Source organism: Lissotriton vulgaris, chromosome 2_1 (assembly GCF_964263255.1).
Source record: "Lissotriton vulgaris chromosome 2_1, aLisVul1.2, whole genome shotgun sequence".
NCBI classification, from domain to species: domain Eukaryota; kingdom Metazoa; phylum Chordata; class Amphibia; order Caudata; family Salamandridae; genus Lissotriton; species Lissotriton vulgaris.
Window position 1 is genome coordinate 280,617,603 of NC_141687.1, and position 21,558 is coordinate 280,639,160.

The window sequence follows — 21,558 nt, forward strand, 5'->3', positions numbered from 1 at the left end:
AAGCTCCACTCTGCACTCTGAAGCTCCACTCTGCACTCTGAAGCTCCACTCTGCACTCTGAAGCTCCACCCTGCACTCTGAATCTGCACTCTGCACTCTGAAGCTCCACTCTGCACTCTGAAGCTCCACTCTGCACTCTGAAGCTCCACTCTGCACTCTGAAGCTCCACTCTGCACTCTGAAGCTCCACTCTGCACTCTGAAGCTCCACTCTGCACTCTGAAGCTCCACTCTGCACTCTGAAGCTCCACTCTGCACTCTGAAGCTCCACTCTGCACTCTGAAGCTCCACTCTGCACTCTGAAGCTCCACTCTGCACTCTGAAGCTCCACTCTGCACTCTGAAGCTCCACCCTGCACTCTGAAGCTCCACTCTGCACTCTGAAGCTCCACTCTGCACTCTGAAGCTCCACTCTGCACTCTGAAGCTCCACTCTGCACTCTGAAGCTCCACTCTGCACTCTGAAGCTCCACTCTGCACTCTGAAGCTCCACTCTGCACTCTGAAGCTCCACTCTGAAGCTCCACTCTGAAGCTGCACTCTGAAGCTGCACTCTGAAGCTGCACTCTGAAGCTCCACTCTGAAGCTCCACTCTGAAGCTCCACTCTGAAGCTCCACTCTGAAGCTCCACTCTGCACTCTGAAGCTACACTCTGAAGCTCCACTCTGCACTCTGAAGCTCCTCTCTGAAGCTCCACTCTGCACTCTGAAGCTCCACTCTGAAGCTCCACTCTGAAGCTCCACTCTGCACTCTGAAGCTCCACTCTGAAGCTCCACTCTGCACTCTGAAGCTCCACTCTGAAGCTCCACTCTGCACTCTGAAGCTCCACTCTGAAGCTCCACTCTGCACTCTGAAGCTCCACTCTGAAGCTCCACTCTGAAGCTCCACTCTGAAGCTCCACTCTGAAGCTCCACTCTGAATCTGCACTCTGAAGCTCCACTCTGAAGCTCCACTCTGAAGCTCCACTCTGAAGCTCCACTCTGAAGCTCCACTCTGAAGCTCCACTCTCCACTCTGAAGCTCCACTCTGAAGCTCCACTCTGAAGCTCCACTCTGAAGCTCCACTCTGCACTCTGAACGGTCAGACTCCAAAAATCGGCCCTAATCACAATAGTATTATTTCACCTGCGTGAATATAAGTCTTTGAAATTCTGGCCAGTGGTAATACACACAAGTAATATAAAATTGTTGTTCCAAAGAGCATTAAATGGAAATAAAACAAGTACCAGACCCATTGACGCCTGCACCTTAAAAGTGAAACTGACTGAAGCAAGCGCCAGGGCCACGTTGAAAAAAAAAAGCCACACACATTAGATGCAGTCAAGGCGCGCTCACGAGGTCAGAAGGCACTCCACATGAACAACTACCAGACACATTGACGCCTGCACTTTCAAAGTGAAATGAAACAAAGTGAAACTGACTAAAGGAAGCTCACGGCCCATTAGATGCAGTCAAGGCGCGCTCACGAGGTCAAATCTCCAAAGAAGAAGCTCGTGACAGCCTGACTACAGCAGAAAAAGCTCGTAACAGTCTGATGTCCACAATATTCCCAGAAAAGTGGCAACATAAGTTGTCTCGCATAGACAGCAAAAGCTTCGCTTTTGCTTTCGTCTAGGCGAGACCTAAAAAAGTGCTCTCAGAGTAATTGAAGGAGACTGTATAATGGCGCAAGTAAAAGATCCAGTCCGGGTGGGCTGGGCCAAAAGTGGACATGGCAGTAACAAGGAGTGACTAAGAAGCCTCCTTTTCAATCACAAGTCAGCGTTTAGCATGGAGGATGACGCTACCAATAAATAAGATGGGCGGGGTTTCAAGTCCCCTTCGGAAAGAGTATTGATGACAAAAGCCCTCGCAGAGCGAAGAGCGTATGTGCGCTCCAGCGGTAGGTCTGCGAGACCTAAAAATGCTTCTCTGTACTACACCCAGTCAGGTTTCCACAAAGGCTTTTAGCACCAAGGCAGCCCTCTTAGAGCTGGCAACTTGTGAGTGTTGATTGGCGGTTTGTTTCATAACCCCTACGGAGCGGACAAACAGGCTGCGAATGGTGTTGTTTTTGTCAGGTAAGGAGAAGGGAAATGTAGGGTGTTTCTTTACACTGAATGGTCACAGTGATTGAGTTAAGAGTATAATGTAATGTATTTTCTTGACTAGGCACTCTAGCGGACTTTCCTGTTGTGAATTGGTGATTTTTTCTATTGAAATGGTTGAAGAGCGCTGAATATTTTGGAATGCAAGATATGTACAGTTAATAACATTTGGCGTTGTTAGTATGTGAGACACATTAGTTACATACCCAAAAGAGTGTTTTTTTAGGTGACGAGAGGACTTGTTTAATCGAAACACAGGTGGAATTTGAGCTGCAGAGGATGGCATATGCACTAGTGCGTTCTGTTTGATGCGCACTCAATTTAAAAATGGGTGTGTGCGCAGATGACGGGTGTAAATTTTAACACAAAGGCATTATTTAACCATGTTCTGTCTGATGGGAGTAGTACTTTGTGTATTTCACTTTCCTGAAAAAACAACAAGAAGTTCAATGCGTGGATTAAACTGAAGGATATTTTTGATTCTTTTTGGGTTTCTTTGCCTTTATGAAATTGATGGGCTGTATGATATTATAATTATGAATGAATCGGTAGCTAGGACTAACGTTGATAATTATTGTTTTTCACCATAGGTTGAGCAACATGGTCACACATAGGCAACATTGCTTATTCAATACTAGAGTGAACAAAACATTGGATTATTATTTCAGAGCCTATTGTATGTGATAACTTTTACTTTTTATTCTACTCATTATGAATTATTTAAAATCAGGTTGAAGAACATTGTCTCATAGGCGATTAGGAGGACAAATTGAGGAAACTTGGTGATAATTATTCTATGCAACTTGTTCGGACATGGTAACCTTATATACAATAAAATGAACTGATGTAAAATTAACAGGCACATGAATCAAAAGAAAAGCCGGTCGCAAACGGGCAGATTCTCAGAATCTGCCTCTTTGCGACTGGTATTTTTGCATTTGGGATGCATCATTGCAAATGCAAAAATCGCAATTTAACTAATCTCTAAATTGCCATTACTTAAATTGCAATTGCATTTAAGGAATCGCAAATTGAGATTCCTTAAATGCAATGCATTAAAGTAAAAAAAATCGCGATTTCGCTAATAGGGGGCGCAAATTACCATGAAGTTGAACTTCATGGTAATTTGCAAATACTTTGAAAAATGCACTAAAGTGCATTTTTCAAAGTTTCATGTTTTTCAAAATTTCATGTTTCAAGTTATATGAATGTTTAGGAACATGCAAGATGTAATCTTTATTTTATGCAGCAACAAAGATGTAAATGGAATAAACCATGAATTGTAATAATGAAGTGACACATTACTACATGTATAATTATATAATCATTCATTAACTCTGACAGTGTTAGGGCTTACCTGTGTATATGTTTTAGGAATTCAGATTGAAAAGAACACATTTTATTATATTTGTGATCTATATTTTGTTCAGTCCTGATGAAGTCCCATGAAGGGACGAAACGCGTTGGCTAGGTTGTGTGTGCCAAATTTGTTGAGAAGAAATTTAAATTGCATTAATTATAAATAATTTGTGTGTCATTCAAGAAGACTAAGGCATTCTTCTAATTGCAAGACTTTAGTATGAAGGAAACGGTCTACTATTAACAATAAGGAGTATTGGACTAAAGAAAGAACCTGTGGCGTAAAATAATTTAATTTGTCACTAGTAGGATGCTTTTCCTTTCAAATCATTTAAACGTCTTAATATAAGGGGGATAACTTTTGGTTAGTTCTCTAGGAGTCAAGCACCTGCTGCTATTTTTTTGGGTAAAGAAGCCTGTGCAATGCCTTTGTGCTTCAACCACCATTATGGTTTATGCCGATAGAGGAATGCGCTTTATGAATTGAAGACACACAAAAAAGTACAATGCAAGTCCCAGTTCTTTTCTTTTAAAATGGCAACGATTCAGTAAGACAGGAAAGAAATCCCTTCACCTGAGATTTGTTAATGACATGGTTTGCTTCCAGCTGGATGGAAAACTTCACATCGAGTTCAGAAGAAAATGACGTCATCGGTGACAGAGTACCAGATGTCAGGACAATTGTCCGCACTTTACCACTTAGATCAGAAAAGGCCTGGTAAGGTATAAACAAAAAACAGTGTTAAATTTGGCTGAGCAAATAAACTATGGTACAATTCATATTATACCAATCATCCTGTAAAGCACTCTGTAGGAGAAAGGATAATGTTAACTGGAAAGACTGTTGTCTGTAAATAGCATAAGTTGCAATTTGTAGCTTACCTGCACCTAACACAATATGCTTCGAAAGTTTTAAAATTCAGAGCAGTCAATGTCTATACACTGTATGCATGCATGTCCCACATGGAACATTTACCCTTGTCTACATGAAGGTTGTGGAGCACTTCCAGGGGATTAATGATATGTAGTCCACACTTTTAAGAGTAATAGCAGGTGGAATAATGTGTATGATTTAGACAGTCACAGGGCATGCAGTTCATCAATGCACTGCATATAACACAGGGATCATCAATGCCGTTTTCGGTGAAAGCAGCTTAATGCAACTTCACAGAAAGCTTGTAGAATAGGCAAGAAAGCATAATGTTCAGATTTCCTTCGACAGCAGGCCTTTCTACAGGGAAGTCCAAATGCAACAAGCCATTCAGTAGACATTTGATTGCCTCATCAGAGCTCACAAAATATTCCCTTGGCCTATTTCGGTTAGCACTAATGCCCAATACATGAGCCTTACAATGTCTACCTGGACGCCTGACTCAATCACCTGATGAACGAGGCTACTCAGAGCAGCGAGGTCGATCTAGCCCTGCACCATTGCTCTTGATATCTTAGCATAGACACCTAGCACCGGAGAATGAACGGTGGCCGCCTGTGCCTCTTGGAGGGTATCCTAGGTTTGATCGAAAGTGTCAGGATTAAAATCTACTAGAATTCAGTCAAACCACAATTCCCTGAAGCTCTGCTTTTTGTCATTTGCTAAAAATATCAACCCTCTGTTTTTTACATACTGAATGATGTGCATTCCTATCTTTAAAATAACTAAGTAGGGAGTCAAAGTTGGAGCCTTCAGGGCAAACTATGAGCGATTGGGAGCTAGCAGAAAGTCAGTGTTTTCCCCTGCAAAACACTGTTGTGAATCATTTTCTGGGATGGATGAATTAGCCAGCTCAACATTCATCATATGTGGGCCCTCGATCTGGGGCTTTTTATTAAAGCGTTCAAGCTCTTTCAACCTGTGGGCACCAGTAATATCAATGCGCTGACATGGAAGGTGGAGTTTTGTATTTTTCTTACAAAAAAGGTTGATATACATCAATCCCGATCAATAAGGTATTTTAACAATGCCATATCAACCAGGAGATAGTTAAATGTTGCAGGTACTTAAGCCTCTAAAGTTTGGCATTGGATTTTGTCTTATCCCGGGAAAGACTATTTATTACCTCTGGTGATCATTTTCGTTAAAAAAACGTAGTTTCTCATTGGAGAGTCTCTCACTGCTGCAGAAATTTTGCTCTGTTTCCTTCAGAGCACATCTGCATGGACGCAGTGAGGGCCAAGTTGGCCAGACATGGTCAGGGTCAGACTGGCCTATAGGGCAATCAGGCTGTGGCCGATGGGCTGGTCTGACAGATCAGTGATTGGACAGTTTTTTTTAGCAGTTTATGGGCCTGTTTTAGGGCCTGGTGGGTTGATTTTAACTTTTGATTTCCCTGATACTATCACAAACATTGCCTCAAGCAGACACAATTGCATGCAGTCTCCCATACCTTGAAAAATATTCATACAGTGCGTCTTTACAAGTTCAAAAGTGGCCTGATTTGTAAATGTGGCTACTCTGTAGCTATCTGGTTCACTGACCGGGGTTACATTTATTTTGGTGCCCGGGCTTATTTTTTGTCCCAGTCAATGCCTGGATATGGTTGTTAGACAACTCCCATCATGATACATAGAGGTATGTAAGCAATTAATCAGTTACTAATTATAAAAAAAATACAGGATTATAATAAGGTACCACAATTTGATGAATTTCCAAAACTGTCTTTCTTGGCCTTTTAACAGAGGGGCATTTTGCAGTAGAATCTACTAAATATATTTGACCTAATTTTCAAAAATTAATCGGAATTAGATGATTAGAATATCTAAACAATTCTTCAGTAATCAACACTATTACAGGATATTGCTTCTATTTTGTTACAAACCTGTGAATTTCATCATTGTATCCGTATTTTTATTTCTACAGATTGTCCTGGAGAAATTATGTTGTCTTTCTACTGCAGTATTGATTGACTGGGAAAATTAAGGTGTTTTATTTAATTTACATTGTAAATAATTTTTTGTCTAATAATTATGGTTATGAAATTGGGTTTTTACACCAATTTTGATGTTATTTTTTACTGTGCGCAATTGATTGATCGTGCTTGGGCAAGACAGACTAATTGCCTGATTAGGCGATTCGACCACTGCCACAACTGCGGGACCTCCAGCAGTATTACAACTGTGGCGGTTGGACCGCAATGAGACCGCTGAGCGTACGCCGCTCTTGCCATGGTGGTGAGCGTTCCATGAAAAGGGTGACAGTGAGGCAACGGTCGCCTTGCGCCTCTGGTACTAGGGGGGCACATCTTGCACCCTCCTGGTATTACACCAGTTCCTGCACAGAAAGCAATGCATGACATGGTGCATTACTTCCCGTGCAGAAAAGTACTGCAGCAGTGCCTGTCGAAGGCTTTCCTATAGTCCTTAGACAGGCACCACCAAGGGACCGCCGCAGCACCAACCGCCCAAGGATTTTAATCGTTATCCGGCAGGCGGTGTGAGAACGGCTTTGTCGGGGCACTGGCATGACGCTCCACATGAGGACCGCCAAAGTCGTAATTAGGCTAGCCTGGCTGATATGGGGGGCTACTCCGAAACTGGTTCCAGGATGCTTCTTTCTGGTCCAGGGAAGACATGGCTTGGCAGTTCAGGCTGGACTGTTCCAATGAGGCACAGGGTCAAGACTGATTTGCATATGGCCATGTCTGAACTGGGGTGGCGAAGTGAGCTAAAGAACGATGATGGATTCAACCCAGATCTCTGACTGGGGTGAATGTTTGAAAAGTTTCAGCGCTCCGTCCATCATCTCCTTGTGTTTGCTATGATTTTTTTTACAATGAATTAACATACACTGAGTTCTGGCATCTACTGCTACCATTTTACTTGGCCCCTAGCGCTTTTTATTGTTTTTCACAGTAGATTCTGTATTTTTGTATTTAAAACACGATGCATATTTTGATTTGTATACAATTGTATTATGTGCTGAATGTGACGCATTTTTAAGAAGTTGTTTGATGATGATCACATCTGCAACAAATAAAAACACAAAGATTATAAGGCTTGCCCAGGTTTCCATTTAGCTTGAAGAATCCTCCTCATAAATGTAGGCGGCTTCTGTTTATGGAGGTCTTATAATTCCTTCATTACCACTATCAAGAGGTTAATAATTACGTTTTGACTCCAATTACTCCATTATGGATCTTCACTTAAATTATCACCGTGCACTTCAGATGACACAAGCAGTATTACAGTAAGTACGCAAGGTGGCTCACCACTGCCGGGTTCAAGCACCAGAAATTCAGCATGAACACTGCAGTTTTCTGACGAGCGGTTCTCCTGTTTTTGGGCCGAGCAAAGAAGCCATTGGCATCAGGAACATCTTGCTGATTGGTCCAGATGTAGGTCTGCTGCAAAGCAACCCTGTAGTCTTCTGCAAACCTGAACAATGAAAGCATCCAATAAAAAACTGTGAAAGGACAATTTTTGAGCGCTATGCGTTGTTATAGTTATTTTGCACTTGTATAGCACACACTCAGTCTTCAGTTTGATGGACATGAATGCGGAACACAGTCTGTTGTATTATATTCTACCTGCACTAATATACCACTGAGGATGTATCGATGAGCAGCTATGATAGAGGCCAATGCGACTATGATTTTGATATCAGGTGTGATGTGTAGCGGAATGCAATTCTCTAGTTGCTGCGTTTGCGTCACTGTGCTTATGATTAGACGAATACAGGCAAGAGTAGTAGAAAAAGGTACATGTGTTCTTGCCTACCATCCTTAAGAGGGAAGACATTTAAATTCTTGGGTGAGTCCAGACGATAGTGGAAGAAACACAGGTTATAGTTAAATATGGGACATGGTCAATTGAGTCCACCAAAGAGCCACAGTGGAGCAACAATAGGTGCAGGCAAAAAGAGTATACACTGTATCGAAGCCACCCAGGAGTTACAGAGGAGAAACCAACAGGAATACACTGATAACTGGAATCCAGGGTATAAGTTCGACAAGTTCAACCCATGACCAACAGAGGAGCAAGCTACAGAAATACACAGACTACAGGTAGACAAGGTAAATTACTTTTGGAGTCCACCAAGGAAACACAGAGGAGCATTTAGCAGGCATGCATTCAATATAGGCAGACATGGTAAATAATCAGTAGGGGAAACACACAAATCTGCAGTGCTTACAAAAAACAAGGGAAATGCTTTTTGCAGTTCACTTAGGAGCAACAGATTAGAAACTCTGAGGAGCAATTAACGCTGTAAGAGGCGGCCGCTCACTAGCGCTCTGCCGAGTCCCTCAGCGCCATCCTCACCTCCCGAGTGATTCCCTGACTGAATACTGCTGGCTGGTATCGTAGCGCTTCTAGCACTTATAGCACTGCTATTCATTCATTACCTGCATCGCAGCGCTTATCCTCCTGTAACCGCCCGCATTTAACTGGTATCATTTGCATATCTCATCTTGCACTGCGCTCGCTTTCTTAAGCTGGTACCGTTTATACTGCTGCTCGTTCATCTGTGCCTTCTCTCCTTTGCTTAATCTTTTTGTGGCCCCAAGCTCGCCCAGCTCGTATTTTCTTCCCCTGCCATTTTGTTTGTTTGTGCTTTGGAGCAAGCCCCTCCTCTCCGCCCCGCACCCGCCTCCCCAGCTGCTCCTCCCTTCCTCCGCCCCCCTCCACTCACCATTTATGTCTGATGTCCCCACGTGCAGCGTCCACGCGCTACGGCCACGCCGAAGGTGCGCCAAAGGTAAGCCCGTCTACGCCCGTCCGCGCCTGGACCGCGCCCAGCGCCAGACCCCCTGGCCCTCGCATTGCCCAGCCCTCCCGCATTACCTACAATGCCACCACCCTCCTAGCCCTTAACCCCGGCCGTCCCCCCAACTGCGTCCAAGCCGCTCCTGGACACACCCATGGACCTTTCTCATGCTACTCCTGCAAATTCATCGGCACCGTCAACAACTCCGCTACGATCACACCTCAGATTCCCGACCCCAACCACCTACAATGCATCTTGCTCAACACCCGATCGGTCCACAGGCACGCCATTGACCTATGGAATCTACTAGACACCATCTCTCCGGACGTCGCCTTCCTAACAGAAACATGGATGAACGCCTCCTCCGCCCCAGACAAAACCATTGCCATCCCAGAAGATTATAAGATCATACGCAAGGACCATACCGGCCACACAGGAGGAGGAATCGCTATCGTCCATAAGAAATCCATCCACATCTCAACCAGCTCTGACGTCAATCTAGCCAACTCTGAACACCTTCACTTCCAGATCCACATCGACCCCAAGACCACACTCAGAGGCACCCTCCTTTACAGGCCACCAGGACCCCGCGCACAATTTAGTGAGGACATCACGGACTTCATCACTCCACACGCGCTCCCCTCCAAAGATTACATCCTTCTGGGAGACCTCAACTTTCACCTTGAAAAGAACAACGACCGCAACTCCACCACCCTTCTGGACAACCTCGCCAACCCCGGACTTAAACAACTGGTCACCTCCCCCACCCACATCGCAGGTCACACTCTCGACCCTATCTTCACCTCCAGCAATCATGTCTCCTTCAGCCACACTACGACTCTCCTCTGGACTGACCACAGCTGCGTTCACTTTACCTACAACAAGCCCAAACCCAACAACCACCCCCAACCAACTCTGCAAAGAAACTGGAACAAAATCACCATCGACCAGATCTCCTCATCGCTTCTTCTAAACCCCCCAGCCCACTCCTCAAACCCCGACCAAGCCGGCACCAACCTCACCCTATGGCTATCCAACAGCGCCGACATCCTAGCACCACTGAAAAAACGACAAAGCAAACTTGGCAGCAAGAAGGCCTCATGGTTCAACGATGATCTTAAGAAATCCAAGAAACTCTGCCGCTCCCTTGAGAAGGCCTGGAAAAAAGACCCAACCACCAGCACCAAGGACGCCTTCAAAAACGCCACCGCATACACCACCAACTGATCCGAAAGGCCAAGAAAACCGCCTTCAAGGAACGACTAGATAACAACGCCCACAACAGCAAGGAACTCTTCAACATCGTCAAGGAATTTACCAATCCCTCGGCCAACTCTAACGACATCACCCCCTCTCAAGCACTCTGCGACTCCCTAGCCTCATTCTTCCACAACAAAATTGCAGACATCCACAACAGCTTCGACAACCAACCCGGAGACCAACCCACCCAACCATCTGCTGGACCTTCACCCCCCTCGAACATCCTTAATGACTGGAACCCAATCTCCACTGAGGACACCATCCGCCTGATGAACTCCATCCACTCAGGATCCCCCACAGACCCATGCCCTCACCACATCTTCAACAAAGCAGACTCCATCATAGCACCGCACCTCCGAGACGTCATCAACTGCTCCTTCAAATCCGCCACCTTCCCGGAAAGCTGGAAACACGCTGAACTCAGCGCCCTTCTGAAAAAACCCACAGCGGACCCCACCGAACTCAAAAATTACCGCCCCATCTCGCTCCTTCCATTCCCGGCCAAAGTCATCGAGAAAGCTGTCAACAACCAGCTCGCCGCCTTCCTCGAAGCCAACAAATCCCTCGACTCCTCACAATCCGGCTTCCGAGCAAAACACAGCACTGAGACCGCCCTCATCGCAGCAACAGACGACATTCGAACTCTACTGGACAACGGAGACACAGTCGCCCTCATCCTCCTCGACCTCTCCGCAGCCATCGACACAGTCTGCCATAGCACCCTTCTACAGCGCCTCAGAAACATCGGAATCCAAGGAAAAGCACAAGAATGGATCACCTCGTTCCTCACCAGAAGAACCCAGAGAGTCCGCCTTCCACCATTCAAGTCAGTGGCCACTGAAGTCATCTGCGGCGTACCACAAGGATCTTCACTCAGCCCCACCCTTTTCAACGTATACATGAGCCCCCTCGCGGCCATCGCCCGCCAACACAACCTCAACATCATCTCCTACGCGGATGACACTCAACTGATCCTATCACTCACCAATGACCCTAGCACCGCCAAAACGAACCTACACGAAGGAATGAAAGAAGTAGCCGAATGGATGAAACACAGCCGTCTGAAACTGAACTCAGATAAAACAGAAGTCCTCATCTTAGGTACCTCCACCTCCGCATGGGACGACTCTTGGTGGCCAGAAGCCCTTGGAAAAGCACCCATCCCGACAGACCACGCACGGAACCTGGGCGTCATCCTGGATTCCTCACTTTCAATGAACAGACAAGTCAACGCCGTCTCCTCATCCTGCTTCAACATTCTTCGCATGCTCAAAAAACATTTCGTTGGATCCCCACCGAAACTAGGAAAACGGTCACCCACGCTCTGGTCACGAGCCGACTGGACTATGGAAACACCCTCTACGCCGGAACTACCGCTAAACTCCAGAAAAAACTCCAACGAATCCAAAACGCCTCAGCCAGGCTAATATTAGACAACCAGCGTAAAGAACATATTTCTGGTCACCTGAAAAACCTCCACTGGCTTCCCGTCAATAAGAGGATCACTTTCCGGCTCCTAACCCACGCACACAAAGCACTCTACGAAATCGGACCAGAATGCCTCAACACACGACTGTCCTTCTACACCCCCTCCCGCCAGCTTCGATCTTCCAACCAAGCCCTTGCCACTGTACCTCGCATCAACAAGACCACCATGGGAGGTAGATCCTTCTCCTACCTGGCAGCTAAAACCTGGAACTCACTTCCCACTTACCTTCGCCTTACCCAGAACCACCTAGCATTCAGAAAGCAACTTAAAACGTGGATATTTGACAAGTAATTCCCCACCCCTCCTTAAGCGCCTTGAGACCCTCTGGGTATGTAGTGCGCTATATAAATTCTCTGTGGACTTGTACCATATTGACTGAAATGTGGTTCTTTTATAAGGGTCATAATTGGTTAACAAATTCAATTACTTTCGCAATGTTTCTAATGTACTCCTTTTAGTATTGTTTAACAAAGTACTATGGGACTCCCACCATATGAATCTATGAAAGATTCAATACTGGAAAACAGTGTATGGACAATACCAATCAAGCTAAATATACAATAAGGCAGACTAAACAGTAAGGCTAACTAAACAATAAGACTAGCCAACCAATTGGTCTAAATAGAGTTACTAAACAGTAAGTCTAAATACATTTACAGGTAGCACACTTGCAGGCAGCAATCATGCTATGCTAGAGGCAGTCAGTACAATGAACAAAATACGGGCAGCAAAAGGGTGCACAGAAGAAGAGAGACAATGCCGCACTGCGCACATGCAAAAACCGTCAGGCAGAGTCTGGGAGACCTGCTGAGGCTGCAAGAGGGAGGGGATCAGTATTGCTAAAGAGGGGATACAATGATTAGGTGAGAGGTAGTGAAGGAGAGGGGTTGATTACATAATGATCGTTGTGGGAGGACAGTGAAGGATTGTATGTTCAGGCCATAGATATTATAGGTCGCCTAAAGTTAAAAAATCGTAATAGTATATAATTAGACATCTTCTAGTGACAGTACTTTAACTGATAACACATCTTCTAGTGACAGTACATTAACTGATAACATGTTCAAGTTGCACATCTTCTTGGACTTTTAAAGTAATATTTAATCATATTCTATTACAAATCTTCATTTTACAGTTTCAACATACAACCCTTACATCTTTCCATTTACATTGGCTTCCTTCTGGGGCATCGTATAAACTACCTTTCAATTTTTTCCATGCTACTCCCTCCACACCACAATGAACCCACACTCCAACATTGCTGCATACCACTGCCAAAGATCTGAGTGGAGAGATCTCTGGGTCTGGTTTTGAAAATGTACTGAAAGCAACATAAGCATCCATAGAATACAAGCAAGCAATCTGTGAGGGGACACAGTAGCAAGCCTAAGTAACAACTATCTGTAAATAGCAAGGAAATCGTAGTTTGCATCTAAACTGTCCATATCACCCAATTTATACTTTCCAATCATTTACACAAAAATAAGGAAATAGGAGAACCCATCCAGCTGATAAGTAGCTGTGTCGGGAAGTAATATCTCTGCTTCCTTAAAAGTGGATAATGTGCTAGCCACGCTGTAGTAAATTTGCCTTTTTTGCATGGTCATGCAAGATTTTTCACCAATTTCTGCACCTTATTTCTGATGGTATTAGGACTCTGCACTGTGACAATACCACTAAGTCACACAGTGCATATGCTCTGTCCCAAAAATGGCATTGGTAAAACTAGTTTAGCCAAATTTAACTATTTAACTTTAGCATAAAGTCATAGTAATCCTTCTCTGATCCAGAACTCAGAACTGTCTTCTAGAACCAACTGAAGGCTCACCACTTTACATAATACTTACCCCATTCGCACAAATCAGATGAATTATGTATTCTTATGTTCAATACATTTGTTAATGACTATGATGTTCTTCCTCCCCCCTCCCCCCCAACTCTATGCAACCTATGATTTAGAATGTTCACTGTAAAGCACCCATTACCACTGAGGTCCTGGTGTGTTATATAAATGGTGAAATGCAATACATAGTAGATGTTTCAGAAAATGCACCAATTGCAATGGAGTTAAATGTCAGAGTTGGGTTGCAGTGTGTATTTAAACCATTTGCAAATATGATAAAAAATATAGGACTGCCAAGAGCTGTATTTTGCTCTGGCTTAGCTACAATTTGAAGGTAAAAACTTTGCCTGATCGATCAACTTGGTGTGTCTGACTTCCTCTACATCACGGTTGGCAGGAAATCCTGGTAAACCGCACACTGTTTTTTTTCAATAGCACTTTACTGTGTGCTTTTTGCCTTAAAACTTTAACAAAACCTTTGCCTACTTTCTCCTATGCAGGGCCATTGGAATTATGTGAAAAGAAACAGCAAATTATAAGGCATAATGCAGCACATTTTGAGATGATATTAGCTCATCATTTTGTCATTTTTACATATAACACTATTTAGTTTCTTAGTTTGTAATATCGCGCCAGAATCGACCCCAACGGGGTATCTCCGCGCTTTGCACGCCAGGATGGTAAAGTTTGTACCTCAGTAGATAAGCTATGGGGCATTATTCTTCCAGGAACAAGGTTGTCTTGAGCATTTTCCTGAAGGATATGTGGTTGGTGTTTTGTCTGAGACTAAGGGGCAGATTATTCCATAGGGTCGGCCCCACAAGGGAGAGGGCACGGCCGCCTTGCCTGGTCTTCTTGATGAGCGGGGATTTTAATAGTAGTTGGTTGCTTGATCGAAGAAGGCGATCAGGTTTATAGAGCTGGAATTTTTGGGCCAGGTATTTGGGGCCATCTCCAAAAAGGCATTTATGGACAGTGCAACAGATTTTAAACTTGATACGTTGCCGTATCGGTAGTCAGTGGAGTTAGAGGGGGTTCTTGTGGGAGCGTTCAGAATTAGTCTTGCTGCCGTATTTTGGACCACCTGTAGCCGGTTTAAAGCATCCTCATTAGCTAGAATCAGGAGCCCGTTACAATAATTCAACCGGCTTATCACCAGGGCCTGTACAAGGGTCTTTCTATACATATCAGGCAAGAGAGGGAAGACTCGCCTTAACAGGCCAATGGTGCGGAAGCATGCTCCAGAGATGACATTTGCATGTTCCTTTAAGGTTAAATTTTGATCTAGCTTCACACCCAGGTTTTTTACGGTCAGCTTTGGGCAGGGCACTGGTCCCAAGTCCAGAGGCCACCAGTCGGGAGACCAGAGTATGGTAGCTTTCCCAAAAAGCATTACCTCCGTCTTCCCGACATTGCATTGGAGGCAGTTGGAGGCCATCCAATTTGACACTGCCCTCATGCCCTCAGCAAAATTTTCCTTAACACTCGAGTTAAGAGAATGGAAAGGGTAGAGGAGTTGGGTGTCGTCAGCAGAAGACACCGGTGTGAATCCATACTTCCTCACAATCTCAGCAAGGGGGGCCACGTACACATTAAACAATGTGGGGCATGAGCTCTGTGGCACCCCCTTCGTGAGCACCCTTGAGGTGGAACGATAGGGGCCCAAGCTGACAGATTGTGATCGCCCGGAAAGGAAGCTCTCCAGCCATGACAGAGCCTGTCCTCCAATACCCACTCCCTGCAAACGGCCCAGAAGTATTTTATGAGACACAGTATCAAAAGCGGCCGACAGGTCTAACAGCACCAGAATCATTGAGCCTCCTCTATCCCAGCAAAGGTTTAACCTCCTCATTTGAAACAGTTTGACACCCAAATACAGCAATAAGTAATAGAAATATGACCTGTCAACCTTTGTGAAGGGCCTTCCACTACACAGTAATAGAAGTTCCCACATGTTTTGTGATATATGATCCTTCAGAGCTAGAAACAATCTTTTTGTTAATCTGCAAATTATGCAGCAGATAATGGATCGTGTTGCAAATTCAGAAATTCCATAGTTGCGTGGAAAATGCTACAGCCACAAAAATAATACTGGTCCTTATCTTATCCTATTTTAATGATCGTGGTAGCTTTTTGCTTGTTAAATTTTTCTCTATTTTTCTAAATGTGTTCTGGGCTTTTTTTTGTGGTGTGTTCTTTAGTGTTGGAACTGCTGGAATTTAACACACAGTCCTGTGGAGATCGCTGGATGCTTGTGCATAATTACCAGATGTTGAGCAGAGATTCTCTCAGAACTGTGTCTTGACCTAACCAGATTGCGTTAATTAAGTTGGCAGGAATCTCCCCCTCCCAAATTAATAACCTAATTTCTCACAGAGCCCGCACTAAAAACGAACATTAATGAATGTGGTACAATTGCAGTCTGTGACCTGTTTTTTAAATTCTGGTACCAGCTACTAGAACTTGTACAATCTTTGGGAATATCTTGACCATTGAACATGCATCCATGAAGGCAGTCCTAACTTCACTATCTTTTTTCAAGAAATCAATATTTTTCCTGTGTATAGATAAAAAAAGAAGTTGTGGCTGGACCTTTCTTGGCTTCACTGCAGGGACCATATATATGTGGACTATGAAGAGACCACCAGAATATACTGCTTAATTAAATCAGATATAATATCCAACACTGAAATATTTTGCTGTACAATTTCAACCATGGCGCACCTAACGTTGTGGTCTTATTGTGAGACTCTCAAGTAGTGCTTGTATCAGTCCACGACCCCCTCATTGTTGTTACCGGTTGACAGTGGTAACGGAGAAACCTAGCTATTGTTAAATAGGTCTTTTCAAGCTTGCTATTCTAAAACGGTTTCTATTGGATTACTACCCAGTTGTGCTATATTACTTTGTATTGCACTAATTTCTTTCTGTGTCGTTATGGCTGCCGTTGATATCCCACAGTACAGTCGATTGGCTGTTCGCAATCATTAGCAGGGTTTCAAAGTCGCCTTGGAAGGCATGGCAGTCGTTTTTGTGGTAAGTGCAGACGCAGCATACCCGTTTGAGCTTTTCTAACCATGGGTTAAGTTTCCGGCAGTTAGTGCGGATACTAAGGTGTTTTATACATACACCCCCACTGCCGTGCCTGCGGAGTATACTCCTTATAGGACACAGGAGATTCCGATTTCTGCTTGGCAGCACCGCGTTTGGTTTGATGGTGCCCTTCCCCACACTCTAACGGCTGTTAGATTAGGTCCTTTGTCCATTCCAGGCGCGTCTTGGGCTGTTTTGGCTGGATTTAACCCGCACCCGCATGCAGGGGAATGTCCCTTACTTGAATTAAGGCCCCTTTATGCCTCTGCAGTAGCGGTTATTAGGGCTTTGGTTCATTACATTTCCCGCAACATGCCAGGTGGGGGCCCTGGTGTTGCAGGGCATCCAGTTGGGCCGAACAGGTTGAAGCTTAGTCCCGTTATGGTTAATGCGGTTATGGGCAAGCATCCGCAAGATAAGGATGAAATGTCTTTTTGGCTTGCTGAGAAATTTGACCAACTAGAGGCAGTATTTACTAATACAACTCCGGTGGAAAAACACAGGATCCTTACGATTAGTTTGCAAAAAGACTTAGGGCCAGATGTAGGAAGCCTAATACCGGTCGGTAACGGCCGAAATTACCGAATTTCGGCCGTTACCGACCGGTATTAGGCTTTTCAGATGTAGGAGGACACATTTCAGGATTCGGTAATTTAAGAAATCAGTAAATTACCGAATTCTTAAAATATCGATTCGGTAAATTAACGAATCCTGAAATGTAGGGAGCACTCAAGTGAGTGCTTCTTACATTTAGGGATTCGTTATTTACCACCAACTATCAGTTGGTGGTAAATGACAAATTCCTTTTAAAAAGCAGTTATTTGCTTTTTATTCAGTGCAATGTGGCAGACATACATGCCCTTAGGGCATGTATGTGTGCCACATGTGCACCCATGCACTATTCAGGGGTGCAACAGGGTGTCAATGTGACACCCTGCCCCTATTACCGAATCTAACTACTACCTATGACATTTTATTGGCAGAGGTTGACTGGCCCCCACCTTTTGTTTTAGCAGCTCCGCAAGGGGAAGAGGTAATCCTCCCTAGTATCGCGCACACAGTGCCGAAGGAGTAGGCTCTTCATTTTGTAGAAGATTGGGCTAAGGTGCTTGCGCAAGCTTTGTACCGCACTCACTGTGGTTGGGACAAATTTTCCCCCAGTCATGAGATTCCCTTACTGTCTATGCCACAGCCTCAACCCCAATACCCCATGCAACGTGAAGCGAAAGCTCCCATGGCAGGAATCCTTGAACAATTGGAATATCAAGGTTTAATTAAAACGTGTGTGTCTCCGATGAATAACCCTCTTTTTACTGTGACCAAGCCGGATGGCTCGTACCGTTTGGTATTGAATTACCGCCACTTAAACTCCCATTGTCGTAAGTGTGCGGTACAGAATACTCACAGTACTGCTCTTGTGGATAGTCTCGTGCGAAAAAGGTTTAAGACCACACTTGACATATCCAATGAATTTTTTGCCCATAACCTGTCCTCTATTAGTGGTCAATGGACAGCTTTTACCAGTGGTGGCAAACACTGCCAATTCCATCATTTGGCTATGGGCTACAAAAATAGTCCAGGCGTCTTTGCCGCGCGCATAGACTCTCTTTTAGAGAGGCTCGATGCAGAAGCATTTTCGTATGTGGATAACATTTATCTCACAGACGATGAATTATGGCCGCATCTGTGTCGCGTAGACCGCATAATTTGCAATTTTGCAGATTTTGGCTATAAATTCAACTTTGAAAAGTCACACATTGCAGAGTATACAGTGTTGTTCCTGGGCTACGATCTCAACAATGAAGTTCGAGGTTTGGCTCCTCACTTCCTGGAGAAATGCGCACAGCTGCGCGCTCCCTCAACACTGAAAAAACTACAATCTTTACTATGCTTTTTAAATTTCGGGCGTACTTACATTCCCAATTATGCCCAGCGTATCAAGCCTCTTTACGCTTTGGTACAACCTACTTTCTCCAAATCTTGCTGGCTGCCAACACATTCAGCCATCTTGCAATCTTTGCAGGCTGATCTTTAAGAATCTAGGTTCTTGCTGACTCGTGATGTAAATGTAAATTGATACTTGTATAGCGCACTACTCACCCGCAAGGGTCTCAAGGCACTTGTACGAATACCGCTGTGGAACCCATCCTGGCTTTCCCTGTGAGGCGTCCACTCCTCGGCACCCCGAAGGTGGAGGCCAGGCATCCTTAGCGTTGTGGGGGCCGTTGTGGAGATTAAGCAAGCTATTGCCCAGAGTTGCAGAGTGATATCCACACCAACCTGCTAATAAGAATCGTACCTGGGGTGGGGCTTCACGTACCTGACTTTTAATGAGGGTGACACAGTCCCTATCGCTTACAAGTCACACTTGTACACTTCGGCTGAGTTGCGGTTTTCCACTGTGGAAAAAGTTTTGACAGCAGTGCAAATGGCGATTCTTAAGGAATGTGCACTGTCGCAGGGAAAGCGCATTTTGGTGGTTACTCCGTATCCTGCCTTGGAGGCAGTGATGAAAGCCAGTGTACCTAATTCAAAGGCTTTGCACTCATGGTGGATACAATGGGCTACGTCCTTGACATCTCCGGATATCACGTTAATTTTTGACTCCTCTCTTCAGACTCAAGAGTTTTTGCAGTATGAATTTGTTCATCCTGCTCCTCTGAGTATGCGGCCCTTGGAGGATTTCCATTGTATCATTTACACTGACGGTTCCGCACAACCGGCTACGAGTTCTAGACACGCCTATGTTTCAGCCTGCACAATAGTGGTTGGTACAATGGAGGATGGTGAATTCAAGTCCGATGTCGTGCATACACAGACATTAGGGGACTGTACCGCCCAATTGGCAGGGCTTCGTGCTCCAATGCTTTCATTGGAGTACGCAGATCCTAGTGTGACTACTCTTGTCGTAAGTGACTCTTACTACTGTGTAGAATCATACAATTTATTCGTGATTCCAAAGGTCGCACAATAAAACATAAAATGATCTGGGTTCGAGTGGCTGAACTAAAAGAACGGATCTCACTCGTGTTTGTGATTCATACGCTTGGTCACCAGCGTGTTGGAGGTCACACTGTTGCCAATAGTCTTACAGATGAGGCTGCGAAGACAGCAGTTACAAGATATTCAGTAGGGATTAGTTACTTACCTGTAATCCTAGTTCTTTTCCAGGGGTATCCTCATCAAAGTCATAAGCATTAGAATATTCCCGCCTATGGGCGGGACCCCGGAAACATTATATTATATGTGCCCCACATATATATATGCAAACCTATAAAAACTGTATGATATTCACCATAATTTTTTTTTATATATATATATATATTTGTCAATGGCCAGTGATAAGTGAGAAAGTCACCCAACAAATCAATTAGAAAAAGATTATTTCTTTTATTTATTTTAAGATTCTTGCAAATATTTTTATCTTTTTATAATATTTTTGTTATATATAAATATATCTTTTCTTCATATTATTACATAATAGTTAATCATATAGTTGATGAATATATCATATACATAAGATATTAAAACAGTTATAGACAAACATAAAATGAAGAGCAAACAGTTAGTGTTGGCAATACGGCAAGATGGTTCACAACGCGCGTTTCGGCCAATGTAGCCTTCCTCAGGTGGCCGTATATTGCTGAAGCCAAAAAAGTCCAGACCATGATATACAGACTAGAAAAGGTTGTTTATTTTAGCTGCAAACTCTTGACAATAAAATTTGATGAAACTTAGCGTGGTCTTCAGATAGCCACGATTTTCTAAATGTAGAATTTTCTATGTTGCTGCCATAATTTAGATGCCATGATAATAAGTCTGCCGGAATATTTGTGAATAGCCGTCCCGATGGCGCAGTTTAAGTCCAAATATGACTCTGTACTTGTTATATATGCTTCCTAGGGTTTCAGCCTTCACCTCTGATGATATCTATATGTTGTTTTTGAAGTCTGTATCCAGCTACTTGCCACGCCGGATCCGTCGCGATGTGGCCTTGAAATTGCAATACCGAGAGGTTCCGCTCAGAATCTATATCTGCCTAACGAATAAGAAATTTACCCGATATCACGGAACCTAGCCTCTCGGCCGATTTAATAGCAGTCAGTTCAGAGAACATCCACCAAGAAAAGATATGGCTACGACTTCAAAAACAATATATAGATATAATCAGAGGTGAAGGCTGAAACCCTAGGAAGCATATATAACAAGTATAGAGTCATATTTGGACTTAAACTGCGCCATCAGGACGGCTATTCACAAATATTCCGGCGGACTTATTATCATGGCATCTAAATTATGGCAGCAACATAGAAAATTCTACATTTAGAAAATCGTGGCTATCTGAAGACCACGCTAAGTTTCATCAAATTTTATTGTCAAGAGTTTGCAGCTAAAATAAACAACCTTTTCTAGTCTGTACATCATGGTCTGGACTTTTTTGGCTTCAGCAATATACGGCCACCTGAGGAAGGCTACATTGGCCGAAACGCACGTTGTGAACCATCTTGCCGTATTGCCAACACTAACTGTTTGCTCTTCATTTTATGTTTGTCTATAACTGTTTTAATATCTTATGTATATGATATATTCATCAACTATATGATTAACTATTATGTAATAATATGAAGAAAAGATATATTTATATATAACAAAAATATTATAAAAAGATAAAAATATTTGCAAGAATCTTAAAATAAATAAAAGAAATAATCTTTTTCTAATTGATTTGTTG

At 43.8% G+C, this 21,558-nt stretch overlaps 1 protein-coding gene across 1 annotated transcript in view; it reads right to left on the minus strand.

Annotated features, from left to right (window-relative positions):
• Window positions 1-21,558, minus strand: part of BRIP1 (BRCA1 interacting DNA helicase 1) — a 1,426,214-nt gene that overhangs the window by 570,492 nt on the left and 834,164 nt on the right. The window contains exons 12-13 of the mRNA XM_086954933.1: window positions 7,646-7,811; window positions 4,015-4,155 (exon numbers count right to left, since the gene is read on the minus strand). Of these exons, the coding sequence (XP_086811059.1) occupies window positions 4,015-4,155; window positions 7,646-7,811 (307 nt within the window). The remainder of the gene's footprint in view (window positions 1-4,014; window positions 4,156-7,645; window positions 7,812-21,558) is intronic.